This window comes from Gymnoscopelus braueri, assembly GCF_963280865.1.
Source record: "Gymnoscopelus braueri genome assembly, chromosome: 18".
Lineage (NCBI taxonomy): Eukaryota > Metazoa > Chordata > Actinopteri > Myctophiformes > Myctophidae > Gymnoscopelus > Gymnoscopelus braueri.
In genome coordinates, this window is record NC_137618.1 from 50,695,498 (window position 1) to 50,712,463 (window position 16,966).

Sequence of the window (16,966 nt, forward strand, 5' to 3'; positions counted from 1 at the left end):
TTGCCCCTGTTGATGATGTCACACTAACCGTTGTCCCCTGTCTATAATGTCACAGTGTGGTGGTCAGCCGCTGGTCTCGGTCTCGTCGCCTTGGCGACGACGACGACGACAACGATGAGGACGAGGAGGTTTCGGAGCGAGAGGTCCGGTCCTTGTGTTCCAGCATGCCCTGTTTGAGCCTGCCCTGTTCCCCCTCCCCCAGCCCCTCCCCCAGCCCCCAACCCACCCTTTGAGCCCCGCCCCCAACCCATCCTATGAGCCAGCCCGGGGTCTAGCCCCGCCCCCAGCTTACTGGGGGCGGGGCTACTCCAGTGGTTTTCAAACTATCATGTCAAGGACCCGGAAATTAACCTGTATTTGGCCTGAAATTAACATGTATTTTGCCTGAAATTAACATGTATTTGGCCTGAAATTAACATGTATTTTGCCTGAAATTAACATGTATTTGGCCTGAAATTAACATGTATTTGGCCGCTTCCACTTTCTTCCAAATGTTTTGTGCCAGGGACCCCCAGAAGATATCTATGTAAAGATAATATAATTATTAACTACTTTTGCTGGGGTCCGAGGACTAATGCATAAACATATCCGAGTCCTCGACATGAACATGTTTGAGAACCACTGGTTTAAACGATAATTACAACATTTAGGAAGCAAGCCCAAATAATCAGCTACAAAAAAAAACACCACCCGCAACTACCAATATTTACAAGCCCAAAGTCGCTTATAATAAGCAGACATGGCAACACTGTGAGTCCCCACCAGACCTGCCTTACACAGACCTGCCTTACTTACACAGACCTGCCTTACACATGATCCCCGTCTAACAGCGCTGTCAGCAACGGAAGCCACAACATGGAGCCTCGTGCCAACAGGTAGAAGAGACTGACTTTAACCAACACTGACCATGACTCCTCCAGGTCCAGCGCTCTCCTCCATTCAGAGCTGAAGAACTGGCAGTGGAAAAAGGGATTTTGATGATTTGTGGAAGAAAGAGATCCAGTCGGTTACCGAGAGATTCTGTTTGTCACGCTGAAGAACGGGGCAAATAAAAAACATTTGATTTCTCTGTGAATATGGTGATGACTGAGGACTGTATATGATGGCTTGGTTGCCGTCTGCATCTGGGTAGCGGTGCCATCCTTGTGGCAACGCCCATTCATGGAGCAGATAGTGTTGCACAATCAGACCGGGTGGTTTAAGGACATTTTTTTAAGGGCAGTGGTTTAAGGACATTTTTTAACACTGTTACGAAGCGGATAAAAGTGCCACATTCCGCATGATGCTTCTTTAGGACCTACTGATGGATTGTAGCCTATAGGGGCCTTAAAAACAGGCCATTCACTTTTTGGACTATAACTTTTGAACCAATACCTTCAAAAATCTTTTATTCCCTGGATTCCTTGGGTCATGACGCAGCTTCCCATAAAAACCCGCCCATTTCTGCTTTCAAAATGTTACGCCATTTTGCATTATCTTCAAAACTTATATTATGCTACTACTCATACAGATTGTGTCCAAAACTCACACACATTGGCACACACTCCGTCTTTGGTCCAGGGATCGTATGACCTCAGTTCAAAAGTTCTAGGCCAAACAGTGAATCTGCCTGTTTTTGTATTAGATTTGTTTTGGGCCCCTATAGGCTAGAATCCATCAGCAGGTCCTAAAGAAGCTTTTATCCGGTTGGTAATGAACGGTAATGGCCTTAAGCCACTGGACTATTATGATGATTATACTGTATTCAGAGAGACGGGTATGTGGGTTTATCATTATGACATTTTATTTATTCTAGAACCAACCCTGTTCCCCCAGGGAGCAGCCTTCTATAGAACCAATCCTGTTCCCCCAGGGAGCAGCCTTCTCGTATCGCAACAATCTTCAACCAGGGGGGGGGGGGGTGGTTCTCAAACAAAGGGTTGAGACCCCAAAACCAACCCAATGAAATAAAAATAAAATGAGACGTTCAATAAGGGCGGCCATAGCTGAGTGGTTAGTGAGCCCGCCTAGGGAACCAGAGGACCTGGTTGCTCCAGGTTCGATTCCAGGCTATCCCAGCATATGTGCCGATGATATGAAATTTGTCCCTGAGCAAGACTCTTAACCCCAATTGCTCACAGGTTCTCATTGGAAACAAGACCGCAAGGACTTTCATGAACGACCTGTTAAAAGGAATTATCCTTATCCTTATCCGTCTAGCTGCCCGAGGAGTCTTCAGGTTCATGAAGAGGAGTCTTCAGGTTCATGAAGAGGAGTCTTCAGGTTCATGAAGAGGAGTCTTCAGGTTCATGAAGAGGAGTATTCAGGTTCATGAAGAGGAGTCTTCAGGTTCATGAAGAGGAGTCTTCAGGTTCATGAGCCACTACTTTAGTTTAGTGTTTGTTAGGCTTCAGATCTGGGAGCAGTTGGGTGTATACGGTATAAATAAGGCTACGGATCCCCATAACTCTTGAGCGTGTACGAATGGAACCAAATGGACCCGTTGTCAGCCTTCAAGCTCTCAACAGCTGTGGGATCAGTTTGGTTGCTTCTGCGAGGCGTTTTGAGTAGAGGGTAGCATGGGTCCAAACGACTTGACCCAGACCGAAACGGACTCATGGATAATTGGCCCGGTCCAAACGGACCCGAGGAAAACGTTCTAAATTACTGGACCCCGTCCGAAACGGACCTTTGGATAACTGGACCCGGCTCATTCAATATGTGAGAACAGACGATATGGATTTTGGAGTCTAATTGTAACGCAAATTAAAGTTAATTATAATTTTAGGTTAAAGAGTTTTAATATAATAATGATAATATTAAAAAGCTGGTCGTCGGGTCCATACTGGTCGTTCCATTTCAGATGGACCGACCGAGACCCGTTGCAGATGAAACCCATCCAACCCGTGCCCGAGGGACAAGTCAATATTTGGACCCGGCTCTTCCGGGCAGACCCGTGCTACCCTCTTGTTTGGAGCGCTAGCCGGGAGACGGTCGCATCGCCAGGTTATGTTGCTTAATGAGAATGCTGCCGGTTCTACTCTGGAGCTGGCCTAGACGGCAAAGGGTTCCGGTGAAGGTTCTGCTAACCTTCATAGAGGCTCTTGGTGCCAAAGGCACGTTGACTTGCAGTGGTTTGTGTCTGGTGTGTTCACATGTGTAGGTGTAGCCACCGGTCTGGGTCACGTGACTTTAGGCCTCAACACTGCGGAAGTCTGGTTTATTATAGGAAAGCTTTTGACTTCCGTTTTGCTGACTTTTTTGATGGCTGAGCGAGAGAGTTTGGCAAGCTATCACATCATTATAAACTCCTCAAAATGCTTTATTTCGGTTGATTATTTCTACCCTTCAGTTACACCAATTGGTATCGTATTTTATATTGTTGGAAATCCTGATTAGTCACCTTATAACCAGGTACAACTTGTAAGAATCATTTGTAGAATGCAGGACTCCTGCTCAGCACACCTGCCAGCACTTGAAGGAAATTAAGTTTCCGAACTTGGTCTGAGTAGTTTAGATAATTTATCACTTAGTTTTACAGATCATTCTTGGTTCCAGTTGGATCAGGCTTGTTTCAACACCTTTCTATTTATGCCTTACTTAATTCAGTGTTTGTGTCTATGCCTTAATTCAGTGTTTTCCAAACAGTTGGTTGGGACAGCATTTGCATGGGTTGCGGGTACATATCCTCTTTTTCCCCTTTCATTTCATTTGAAAAAATAAACATTTCCATTAAATATAGGAAGAAAGAAATCAAAATAATTTCATAAATGAAATACAAATAAAATGAATCTACAAGCTGATCTACAAGCTCACAACACGTCGAGATGCGACGAGTTGTGAGCTTGTAGATCGGCTATTTTCACTAGTTTGCGTTCCGGGGAAACACATTTCTCTTGTGTCTCGAGCCAAAACGTTTGGGAAGCACTGTCTGAATTATTCCTTTGGTTCTGGTTTAATTTGGTGTGGCATGGTATGGAGGGTTATGGTGCCACCTGACCCCTGGGTCAACATCTGAGTGACCCCTGGGTCAATATCTGAGTTATATCCTCAACTGGGGGACTCAGATCAGTGTTGCCAGACTTTTCGAGAGAAACAAGCAACCAGGGTCTATGAAAACAAGCCCCAAAGCCCCTTTGTCTGATGATGTTTTAGCGCAGTGGTTCTCAAACATGTTCAGCCCAGAGATGAAGAGTGTTTATATTGTATCTATGCTGCTAATGTGGTTTAAACATTGATTGACTGGAGTTAATTAGAGGTTAAAGGACTTTATATGTTATTGACTAACTACAATAACAATGCCTGTGATATTTGTTTTTCTTTCTTTTGAACATGATTGAAGTTGTAATGATTGAATAAATATTTCTATATATTTAGTTTTTTGTAATTGATAACAATAGTTTAATGTTTAAGGGCTACATTATAAAATGCTCAGGTTCAGTAATGTTTTCACAATAAAAGCTGACATCTGAAGTTATAAAACTACGTTTGTGATCCTGAGTTTTCATTGTTTGATTAGGAAATCATCAGTAGAATCCGTTTTTGTTGTTTTTTGTTGAGTTGAGCATATTATTCAATTAACGAACAGAATGTAAATAATGTAGTCACTACCCTTGGCCAGAGTTGAGTTGAAGTGGCTGAGATTTTGTAAAAAAAATGCCGGGTTTCCAACCCAGGACCTTCCTGCTGATGAGGCAACACCCTGCTGCACCACCGTACACTGTGGAGAACCCACCGAACACTGTGGATGAAAATAGCAGATCTACAAGCTCACATTGTGTCGCATCACAACGCTTTGTGAGCTTGTAGATCTGCTATTTTAAAATGGCCTAAATATATTTTGGGCAGAAGTGGTTAGTGTCTTTTGTAATAATAATCAAAATCTACAAAGTAACTAGTAACTAAAGTTGTCAAATAATTGTAGTGGAGTAAAAGTACAATATTTGCCTCTGAGATGTAGTGGAGTAAAAGTAAAAATGTTGAAAATTGGAAATACTCAAGTAAAGTCAAAGTATCTCAGAATTGTAATTACAGTACTTGAGTAAATGTAATCAGTTACTTTCCACCACTGGTTCTTTGTGACCTGGGAGTTGTGTATGTTGTAGGTTAATTTTAGGAAAGGTCCTAGAGAAGGCGTCTGTCTGTCTGTCTAAACTATCTATCTAAATTGTCTGTCTGACTATATACAGTAGCTGTGTGTGAGTGTGTGTGTGTGTGCGTGTTTGCCAGGGGTGTGTGTGTGTTTACCAGGGGTGTGTATGAATGTGCACACTACACATCCTGTTCAGACGACTGACCTCACTGTCACTGACTTAGAGCCATGGTTCTCAACCTGTGGGTCAGGTCCCCACATGTTTGTTTTTTGTTTGTTTGTTTATTTGGGGGGGGGGGGGTCCTCAGTTTACATATGATTATTTTTGGGGGGTCCCCAGTTCAGATATGATCAGTGGTGTTATTGTATGAAAACTAATGTCAGTCCCACTGTAAAACTGGCAGCTGTCATCAAGTGTATGAGTCACATGAAGATTGGCAGCTGTCCATCAGGTGAGTATGAGTCACATGGTGAATAATAAAACAACAGCCGGAGCATTAAGGACACACTCACACTCACACTCACACTCACACTCACACACACTCACACTCACACACACAGGACATCCTGCTGCAGCTCGATGACCTGATACTGTCTGTCGACTAGACACTTCATCCATCCATCCATCCATGCATCCATCCATACACTGCTATCAGACACAGGGTCAACATAAAGGTCATTTACAGGACATTTACTGAGGAGATGAAGTGCTTTCCTCTGAACTAGACCTAGATCTACTGAAAGGTGTGATGTTTTATTTTATTGCTGTTAAATGAAATGTTTAAGACCTGAGGCGATTCTTTAAAAAAATCTAAATCCTAACAGTTTTGTTTTTTTTAAATCTACAAGCTCATAGCGCCATGAGCGCTATGAGCTTGTATATCTGCTATCTTTTAATAGCCAAAGAAACCTAAAGTGACACAGATGCGTTCCAGGTCTTAAGGTAGGGTAAGTGATTCTCTTTGGTTAAAATACGTGTTAAATAGCTCTATATGCTGATAGTACTCATTGCTATAGAGTGTTTGTTCAGTAAAAGGAGTCTCCCATCATGTCTCTCCAGCTCTTTATTAAACAGAAAATGCATTTTCAGTGCTCTCTCCTGATTGGCTTGAATGTTGTCACCTACCTGAAAATGTACTATATTCTGTTTACTAAAGAGCTGGAGAGAGTCGAGACCCCTGTGACCCAACAAGCGCTCTGTAGCAATGACTATCACAATATAGTACTTTAACCTTTTTAACAAAAAACTAAAAATTACCAAAAAATACCACTTACTCTACCTTTAAAGCTCATATTGTGATAGTAATCATTGCTATAGAGTGTTTGTTCAGTAACAGTTTTAAATAGCTTTATATTGTGATAGCAATCATTACTATAGAGTGTTTGTTCAGTAACAGTGTTAAATAGATCTATATTGTGATAGTAATAATTACTATAGAGTGTTTGTTCAGTAACAGTGTTAAATAGATCTATATTGTGATAGTAATCATTACTATAGAGTGTTTGTTCAGTAACAGTGTTAAATAGATCTATATTGTGATAGTAATCATTGCTATAGAGTGTTTGTTCAGTAACAGTGTTAAATATATTTATATTGTGATAGTAATCATTGCTATAGAGTGTTTGTTCAGTAACAGCTTTAAATAGCTCTATATTGTGATAGTAATCATTACTATAGTGTGTTATTTTAACAAGCTAATATCACTCCAGAACCCTTGAGCACATGGAGTCAAGAGCACAGGAGGCGGCGGGAATCGAACCGTCTGCTGAACGCCAGGAGACCAAACCACAACGGTAAGAAATCTGCTGAGACGTGTGTCTGTGGGTTCGTGTTTGGAGGTGTTTGTTCAGTGTCTCCAGCTCTTTATTCAACAGAACATGTGTACTCAGCTTCAGTCACATGTAAGGGAAACATTTTGTATTGTGTTCTTCCAACATACATGATTTAAGCCAGTCATTAGGGCTGTAAGAGTTAACTAAATGAATCAAAATGAACTCGCCGTTATGTTAATTAGTATTAATTGTTTGTTTTAGTCATTTGGCCTATCTGTATAGTTTAGGACACATGCGCTCTCAGTGAGTATGCTCCTTATGTTTCACTGCTATCTCAATGGTCATAGTAGATTACATAGACCCTCCAGAAAAATGCGATCGAAGAATTTACCGCATAATCAGCAAAATGGCCGCATCGCATAATATGCGCATTGCATCGCATAATATGCGCTTCGCATCGCATATTTCCGCATATTTCGCAACTTTTTACATATTTCGCATTTTTCGCATATCTTGCATATTGCCGCATATTTCACAACTTTCCGCATATTTCACAACTTTCCGCGTATTTCACAACTTCCCGCAATTTAACAGCATAAAATTGCCGCATATTTCATTGCAAAATCAAGGATTTTAGCCCGCATAATCAAGAGTTTTAGCCCGTTTTAGTCTAATTACAGTAATTACAGTGTTGTTACTTTACTACTCATTAGGAACTACATTTACCACATGTCTTCATCTACTTTCAAAAGGGAGATAAATGCTATTTAGATGTAACAAGATCCTCTGCTCAATGTATGAGTGTTTTATTTAGCAGAATCCTGTATAGTGTAGTGTTAATGTAAAAGATATAGGCCTATATGTTTTATTGAACCTTTATAAGCATAAAGGTAGAAGCTACAGTCACTACAGTACTCATACTAAGTAAATTTATCAGATCATTAAACCCATCTGCTGCAGCCTGTGGTTATGCTAATGCTAAGGCTACCATTTGATGGTTTCAGGACAATATTTGTCATTGTTTTGGGTTGTTCATTGTTTATAATAATAATAAATAAACATACTTTTGCGTAAAGCTACTGTAGCATATCCCTCTAAGGTACATAATGACCAGATAAAAAACTGGATATTTGCAATTAATCGTGCGATTAACTATGAAAATCCTGCGATTAATCGTGATTTTAAAAAAAACGTTATAAATAAATAAAATATTGCAGCTTAAGTGGTGACTGGGTTACAACAACATGAAATAATAATACATTTTCATTTTAAAACATTTTCCCCACAGAGTAGCTGCTCACTAGGTGACCACTAGTGGTCCACGGACCGCTGGTTGAGAAACAGTGTAGATCAGAGGTCTTCAATGTTTTTCAGGTCAAGGACCCCTTAGCTGAGAGAGAGAGGTGACGCAGCGACCCCTTAGCTGAGAGAGAGATGAAGCAGGGACCCTTTAGCTGAGAGAGAAATGAAGCAGGGACCCCGTAGCTGAGAGAGAAATGAAGCAGGGACCCCTTAGCGTTGTGAGCTTGTAGATCTGCAATTTTTGGTGGATGTTCCCCCCAGAATTCAGAAGTGGTTAATGTAAAAAAAAAGAAAAGAAGAAAGAAAGAAAAAGAGTTCCTCTCACATAAAGATTTGGCGGACCCCCCTAATAACTCTGAGGACCCCTTTGGGGTCCCAGATCCTCTGTTGAAGACCTCTGGTGTGGGAGGAGTCTTAAGCATTCAGATACATTGTTGCGTTGAGTTGATGTTGTAACGGTTTGAGCTGCAGGTCAGGTAAGATGGTTCATTCATTATGCTGCTGGAAAGTAACTAAGTACATTTACTCAAGTACTGTACTTAAGTACACATTTGATTTATTTTACTTTACTGGAACATTTTACTCCACACTACAATTATTTTAAAGCTTTAGTTACTAGTTACTTTGTAGATCTTTATAATTATTACAAAACTTACAAAAAACGCCTATACACAGCATATATTTTATGTTATATAGATGTTATAACATAACATATATGATATGTGTGTGTGTGTGTGTGTGTGTGTGTGTGTGTGTGTGTGTGTGTGTGTGCGCGTGCGTGCGTGCGTGCGTGCGTGCGCGCGCGTGCGTGCGTGCGTGTGTGTGTGTGTGTGTGTATATATATATATATATATATATATATATATATATATATATACGTGTATACACACACAGCATACCCAAAGCAGTGGTGGAAAAAGTGCTCACATTTATTACTTAAGTAAAAGTATCAATACTGCAGAGTAGACATACTCTGTTACAAGTAATAGTCCGGAATTCTAAATTTACTTGAGTGAAAGTACAAAAGTATTGGTATAAAACTGTACTTAAAGTGCCAAAAGTAGAAAGGACTCATTATGCAGAATGTCCCATTTCACAAGTTTTCAAATGTATAAAATGTATACAAATATTTGGAAAATAGCAGATCTACAATTTCACAATGCGTCGCATCGCAACGCATTGTGAGCTTGTAGATCAGCTATTTTCAAATGGCCGAAATGCATATAGGGCTGAAGTGTTTAATGTATGTTTTGTAATAATAATCAAAATCTACAAAGTAACTAGTAACTAAAGTTTTCAAATAATTGTAGGGGAGTAAAAGTATAATATGTGGATCCGAGATGTAGTGGAGTAGAAGTAAAAGTATTGTAAATTGGAATTACTCAAGTAAAGTAAATAACTCCAAATTGTACTTAATGGGATTCTAGGTAACTTTAAGCCTAAATTAAAAAATAATTGTATACAGTATATATATATTGCATTTTTTCCCCTCTATCAGCCACTATATAATGATGTTGGGGTGTTTTCCTGCATTGAAACACAGTCCTCTTTCTGAAATCCGTATTTTCCCTACTATTTATGTTTTGACATCCGGTATCTGGCTCTGTCCGGGACGTAAATTAAACGCACGTATGTGCGCGTCCGTGCATGTCCGTGTCCGTGTGGCGAGTTCGAGTGAAACCGAATGGAACCGAGTGCAGCCGACAAAAATGGAACGGCAGCCAGTGTTTTCTCTGCAGTGTTTTTACTTTCGGTTTTAAAACTTTAAAACACTCTCAAACTTCTTTTTTGAGGCACGGAATTTACTTTTAAGATATCGTTTGGATAGAATTTAGTTGTTTGACTTCATATATGTGGTCAATTAATCATGACAAAGCCTATTTAAAAAAAAAAATCAGAGAACCGGCAGGGGCGGGCAGTGACACGTATGTATCCGAATAAAGCAACCTATTTTCGGCATTGGCCCCTTCTAAAGTCCCCTTGCGTCATATTAGCTGGTGCTTGGGAAAATGAGCTGCTGATTGGCTGAAGGGGAATGAACTGCTGATTGGCTGAAGGGGTGTCTGTCAACGGTACTAACTGTTTGACAATAGTTTTTTTCTTTTTTTGATCTCTGAAGTTGCCTAGAATCCCTTTTAAGTACAGTACTTAAGTAAATGTACTTAGTTACTTTCCACCACTGACCCAAAGTAAATTGAATTTTAAGTTTTTCACCAGCAAAAAGAATGAACTCTATGTGCCACCATGACATGAACTTGAACCACTAAATATTTTACAAGAATATCGCGAGACTGTGGACCATTGACAGCCTGGACCATCTAATCTAACCATACATGATGTTTAGACGCTGTTTAGACACCTCAAGAAAATGATAGTGTCCACATAACCAGTAATCACAGAGCAACCTGTGATGCAGGCCATATTAACCAGTGATCACAGAACAACCTGTGATGTAAGGCCATATTATAGAGCATTTTCTCTTAAAAGGATCGCTGGCTGATGAGCCAAATATGCCTGAATACATGACTTGCCCTCTATAACTAAAATTAAAAATGAAATGAAATAAATCCTTCAAAATAGTGTTTTTTAGTGTTTATGAGTGCATGATTTCAGAAGTGGTTTCAGGTTCTAATAAGTAAGTATTTTTAAATTCTTATTTATTTGTTATTTTAAATGACTCCTAACTTACTTTTACTTTTACTCCGACCCCCCCCCCCCCCCCCCCAGGAAAGAACTGTGATGATGTCATCATCTTGTGATGTCATTGTGTTTTGATGTCATTGTGTTGTTGTCAGGAAAGCCAAAGGGATGTTTGGCCTCAAAGTGAAGAAGAAGAAGAGACAGGAAGCTGGTCTGGTGCTGGAGAACAAAGGAGCTGTGGGTGAGGACACACACACACGCACACACGCACACACCCACACACCACACACACACACACACACACACACACACACACACACACACACACACACACACACACACACACACAGGGGAGGTGGCATCAAAGCCTGGGAGCTGAACAGGCAATAAAATCCTCCCACTAATGGAGGTGGGATGTGTCTTTGATCTATACATGGACCAGGCTTTCCAAGATAAGCTAAGTACCAACCGCTACTGAGAATCATATGAAACCTTATGGGCACTGTGCTCATATTTGGAAGCCTGGGCCATGTATATAAGATGACCACGAGTGGCCTAACATGACAAAGAGCAAAGCCAAACAACTGGCTAAATGTTGCTCTGTTTCAGCTGTTAGGCAGTTTGTCTGTGTGGAGGAGAAGGTGTCAGGTGTATCCTTAGGTGAACCATCAACCCTGTTACATTTGTTTCCCTGTAAATTCATTTTAATTTGTGGATTAATGTGTGTGTGTGTGTGTGTGTGTGTGTGTGTGTGTGTGTGTGTGTGTGTGTGTGTGTGTGTGTGTGTGTGTGTGTGTGTGTGTGTGTGTGCGTGCGTGCGTGCGCAGACAGTGACACAGAGACTGTCCCAGAAGAAAGTTCTTCTCTGCTGGAGGCCGTGACCCCTGACCCCCAGGCACGACCTTCTGGGGTCAGAGCCACACCATGGAGCAACACCAAGAGGTCAAAGGTCATGGATGGATGGATAGATGGATGAATGCATGGATGGATGGATGGATGGATGGATGCACGGATGGATGGATGCATGGATGGATGGATGGATGCACGGATGGATGGATGGATGGATGCATGAATGGATGGATTCATGGGTTGATGGAGGAATGGATGGATGGATGGATGGATGGATGGATGGATGTATTTACAGTATCTCTTGGTCTTCAGGTCGAAGCTGAAAACTCGCATCCAACCCAGCGAGAGCAAACCTCAGACTTTCCAGGTACATGCGCACGCACGCACACACACACACGCACACACACACGCACACGCACACGCACACGCACACGCACACGCACACACATTTATTTAACCCATATCGAGCAGCAGTGCATGTTCGAGTTACACTAAAATAAAACAGTCATTCCTCGTGAGACTCGGGCTGCGGTCAGTCCCGTGCCGTCACGTTAATGAAAGACAGCCTGGAGAGGCAGTCATAATCTGAACGTTTACGGAGTGATTGATGAATGAATGCATAAACCTTAATGGATGAAGGCTGGTGTGTGTTGGGAGGGTTAAATGTCCGATCTCCCGGTGGCCCAAATAAACCCACAGTGTGAAGATCACCGGTTTGGAGCGTCAGGTTCCTATGCTTAACCCAGGTTGTACATAACTCCATAGGACACGCTACTGTATATAGGTTTGGAGACCTCACTGTCCACTGTCCAAAGATTACAGCGGCGCGGCCGCGCCGGTCCCGACTCCTGGAAATGCTCTGCATAAGCGCTCGTATATTTTGAAAATAGCATCTACAAGCTCACAACGTGTCGCGATGCGACGCGTTGTGAGCTTGTAGATGTGCTATTTTCAAATAGCCAATGCAGCCAGGTCTGCAATCTTATCTGAATGACTGTTAAAGCAGTTTGTTTAAAGGTAGGGTAAGTGATATTTTTTGGTTAAAACAAAAAGTATTTTGTTAAAAGGTTAAAATACTATATTCTGATAGTAATCATTGCTATAGAGTGTTTTCTCAGTAACAGATGTCTCCCTGTCTCTCCAGCTCTTTAATAAACAGAAAATACATTTTTCGGTAGGTGTCAAAATCTCAGCCAATCAGGAGAAAGTACCCATTTTTAAGCTTAATTTGTATAGTGTTCCAGTTCCAATTTTGCCTGCTCATTTCTTAGTGTCATCACTTCCAATTTCACTTGTTTAATCTGTATCCTGATTGAGTTCTCTATCCTGATTAGATAAAATTGGAAATGAAACTGAAACTGAAACGAAAATGCATTTTCTGTTTAATAAAGAGCTGGAGAGACAAGGAGACTCCTAATACTGAACAAACACTCTATAGCAATGAGTACTATCAGAATATAGAGCTATTTAACACTTATTTTAACCAAAGCAAATCACTTACCCTACCTTTAAATGAGTTTATGAAATGTTATACTTTCACAGGGATTATTTATTAGTGTGTTAGATATACATTGTGGAGTGGATACATGTGTCCAGATGCCTGTCAGACGGTCAGACAATGCTGCTCTGCATGTCTACGATGGAAAAAACGGGTGTAGCCAAAGTCTACACGTCCTCAGACCTGACGTGAGATCTGAGTGGGCCGTACGCTGAAGACAACATCAGGATAGATTGATAAATGCCCAAAGTTACGGTGATCTCGCCGTACGCCCATTATTTGGTCTACACCACTTTGATAAATTAGGGCCACTGTATGGGACACTACAGCAGTGTTACAGCAGTTTATAACATTTCAAAGAACAGAACTCCGTGACCATTGCTCTAATCAGCGCAAATAGAGTAGTACCGCCTGAATACCAGCGTCCACACATCAAATACAGTAGTACCGCCTGAATACCATCACCCACACATCAAATACAGTAGTACCGCCTGAATACCAGCACCCACACATCAAATACAGTAGTACCGCCTGAATACCAGCACCCACACATAAAATAGAGTAGTCCTGCCTGAATACAGCGTCCACACATCAAATAGAGTAGTACCGCCTGAATACCAGCGTACACCCATCACACACAGTAGTACCGCCTGAATACCAGCACCCACACATCAAATAGAGTAGTACCGCCTGAATACCAGCGTTCACACATCACATACAGCAGTACCGCCTGAATGACAGCACACACTCATCAAACAGAGTAGGCACCGCTTACTCACACTTAGTCCATGAGTCAGAGCCCCAAAATTGAGCAATGATTATCGAAAGAGTGGGCAAAACCAAACCTATATTAAATTTGTCATAGGGTCAATACGAGTAAATAAATATATGATAACCTTTCCACAGGAGTAGCTTTTTCATGGTTATCACACATTTTGTTATTTTCCCCATACGTACATGACAGGTGAAAAAATAACATTTAAAAAAGAGTTATCATAATGAAACTTCCTGAGTTGATTACTTACATGAAGACAATGATTTATCGTATTGCAAGTTTTCTGAAATTGTATATTTAAATATGCAAATTAGGCATTAAGAAAATATGCCCAAATTTGCAAAACTTTCCAGAATCAACATTGGAACATTGGACAAAGCCAGAGTCAACATACTTATTTCATTTTGTTAAGATGTTGGAGTCAAAGGTTTTTAACGAGGGAATATTCAATATCTGGCTCAATTTTGGGGCTCTGGCTCATGGACTAAATGCCTAATTTGCATATTTAAATATACAATTTCAGAAAACTTGTAATACGATAAATCATTGTCTTCATGTAAGTAATCAACTCAGGAAGTTTCATTATGATAACTCTTTTTAAAATTTTGTAATTTTTTCACCTGTCATGTACGTATGGGGAAAATAACAAAATGTGTGATAACCATGAAAAAGCTACTCCTGTGGAGAGGTTATCATATATTTATTTACTCGTATTGACCCTATGAACAATTTAATATAGGTATGGTTTTGCCCACTCTTTCGATAATGAAATCTTGTATGGCTCATGGACTAACTGGGTGTGATCATTGTTACTTGCGCTTGTTTTTTTTTTACCACGATGCGTTTCACTGTTTTAACCCAGCAACCCTATGTAGATTACGCCACTGCTTAAAAGCACTAATAATTGGGCCGCACGACCCGGAAATGACCGTAATAATCCTAAAACGGGAGCAAAAATATATATATTGTTTTTTAATTGTGTGGCAAACGGCCCACCGGCCGTTTGCCCTCTCTTGGCGGCCTGGAATGGCGCGGCCGTTCTGGAATTGTCCCAAATTTCCCAGTGGCCAGCACGTCCCTGAGTCTCTGTATTCTATGATCCTATAGTTTACTGAGACACTACACTATCTCTCTCTGTATTCTATGATCCTAGAGTTTACTGAGACACTACACTGTCTCTCTGTATTCGATGATCCTATAGTTTACTAAGACACTACACTGTCTCTCTGTATTCTATGATCCTATAGTTTACTGAGACACTACACTGTCTCTCTGTATTCTATGATCCTATAGTTTACTGAGACACTACACTGTCTCTCTGTATTCTATGTATATGTTTACCTACTGTAAGTCACTCTGGATAAAGAGCGTCCGATAAATATCTCTCTCTAAATTGTCTGTCTGTCTGTCTGTCTGTCTGTCTGTCTGTCTGCCTGCCCGCCCGCCTGTCCGTCCGCCTGCCTGCCTGCGTGCCTGCCTGCCTGCGTGCCTGCCTGCCTGCGTGCCTGCCTGCCTGCCTGCCTGCCTGCCTGTCTGTCTGTCTGTCTGTCTGTCTGTCTGTCTGTCTGTCTGTCTGTCTGTCTGTCTGTCTGTCTGTCTGTCTGTCTGTCTGTATGTCTGTCTGTCTGTCTGTCTGTCTCTCAGATTGCCATCAACATCACAGAGGCCAAGCAATTGGTGGGGGAGAATATTGACCCTAGTGTTGTCATGGAGATCGGAGAGGAGAAGAAACAGACCAGTGTGAAGGAGGGAACCAATGCCCCCTTCTACAATGAGGTACAGTAGGAACTAATGAGGTACAGTATGAACAGATACAATGAGGTACAGTATGAACAGATACAATGAGGTACAGTAGGAACTAATGAGGTACAGTAGGGAACTAATGAGGTACAGTAGGAAGTAATGAGGTACAGTAGGAACTAATGAGGTACATTAGGAACTAATGAGGTACAGTAGGAAGTAATGAGGTAGAGTAGGAACTAATGAGGTACATTAGGAACTAATGAGGTACAGTAGGAAGTAATGAGGTACAGTAGGAACTAATGAGGTACATTAGGAACTAATGAGGTACAGTAGGAAGTAATGAGGTAGAGTAGGAACTAATGAGGTACAGTAGGAACTAATGAGGTACAGTATGAACATATACAAGAGAGGGCCTCTATGTTTCCACACTCACTCCAGAGGGACACATTGCATATACTGTCGGGCAGACACCTCTTATCTCTGTATTTTAAATTTCTTTCGTAAATGAATGCCGTACTTCGCCATTCTTTGTCACACAAAAGTAGCAAAAATAGCCGATCTACAAGCTCAAAACGCGTCGCAGCGGAGACGCGTTTTGAGCTTGTAGATCTGCTATTTTTGCTATTTTTGAATTGGAATCCTGATTTTTTTTAATGAGGTACAGTATGAACAGATACAATGAGGCACAGGCATTGTGAGCTTGTAGATCTGCTATTTTCACCATATTTATCTGTCAAACTAAATGTAATGCCTCAACTCCTACATCTCCAAGTGCTTGTCAGGGTGGGGGGTCCCCAGTTCACATTATGATTATTTTGGGGGGGTCCCCAGTTCACATATGATTATTTGGGGGGGGGGGGGGGTCCACAGTTCACATAGGATTATTTTGGGGGGTCCCCAGTTCACATAGGATTATTTTGGGGGGGCTGCGGCCTGAAAAGGTTGAGGACCACTGGGTTATAGTATATTATACAACAGGTAGTTCCGACCAAGCAATCTGATTGGCTGAAATAGCTTTCTAGCCGTGCTTCAAACCAGCATCATAGCACGGGCCTAATCACATTAATAAATCACTCCGCACTGCAGTCCGCACCTGATTAGACCATATATGGCACAGCTGTGCTGTGAAGTCACGCTGTCCCTCGGTAGGGAAACAAACAGACAGTAGCCTGCCCTGACCCACCGCCGCCACCGGAGAACAAACAGCTATGCAAAATGGACTATGTTGTTAATTTTGACTTATTTCGTGGACTTAAGGTTGATCAATGGTTAGAAGGTTATAAATATCCTCCTGTGTTAAAGTAAAATTAGTCCC

General features: G+C 41.3%; 2 protein-coding genes across 2 annotated transcripts in view; both read left to right on the forward strand.

Annotated features, from left to right (window-relative positions):
• The window catches only part of ttll4 (tubulin tyrosine ligase-like family, member 4), a 43,129-nt gene extending 42,890 nt beyond the window's left edge, over nucleotides 1-239 (forward strand). Inside the window, exon 25 of the mRNA XM_080412959.1 lies at nucleotides 56-239. Within this exon, the coding sequence (XP_080269085.1) occupies nucleotides 56-233 (178 nt within the window). The 3' untranslated portion in view covers nucleotides 234-239. The remainder of the gene's footprint in view (nucleotides 1-55) is intronic.
• A 5,448-nt stretch (nucleotides 240-5,687) lies between these two features.
• The window catches only part of fer1l6 (fer-1 like family member 6), a 93,685-nt gene continuing 82,406 nt past the window's right edge, over nucleotides 5,688-16,966 (forward strand). Inside the window, 6 exon segments of the mRNA XM_080456464.1 lie at nucleotides 5,688-5,815; nucleotides 6,782-6,865; nucleotides 10,942-11,027; nucleotides 11,614-11,728; nucleotides 11,948-12,002; nucleotides 15,553-15,684. Coding sequence (XP_080312590.1) covers nucleotides 6,795-6,865; nucleotides 10,942-11,027; nucleotides 11,614-11,728; nucleotides 11,948-12,002; nucleotides 15,553-15,684 — 459 coding nt within the window. The 5' untranslated portion in view covers nucleotides 5,688-5,815; nucleotides 6,782-6,794.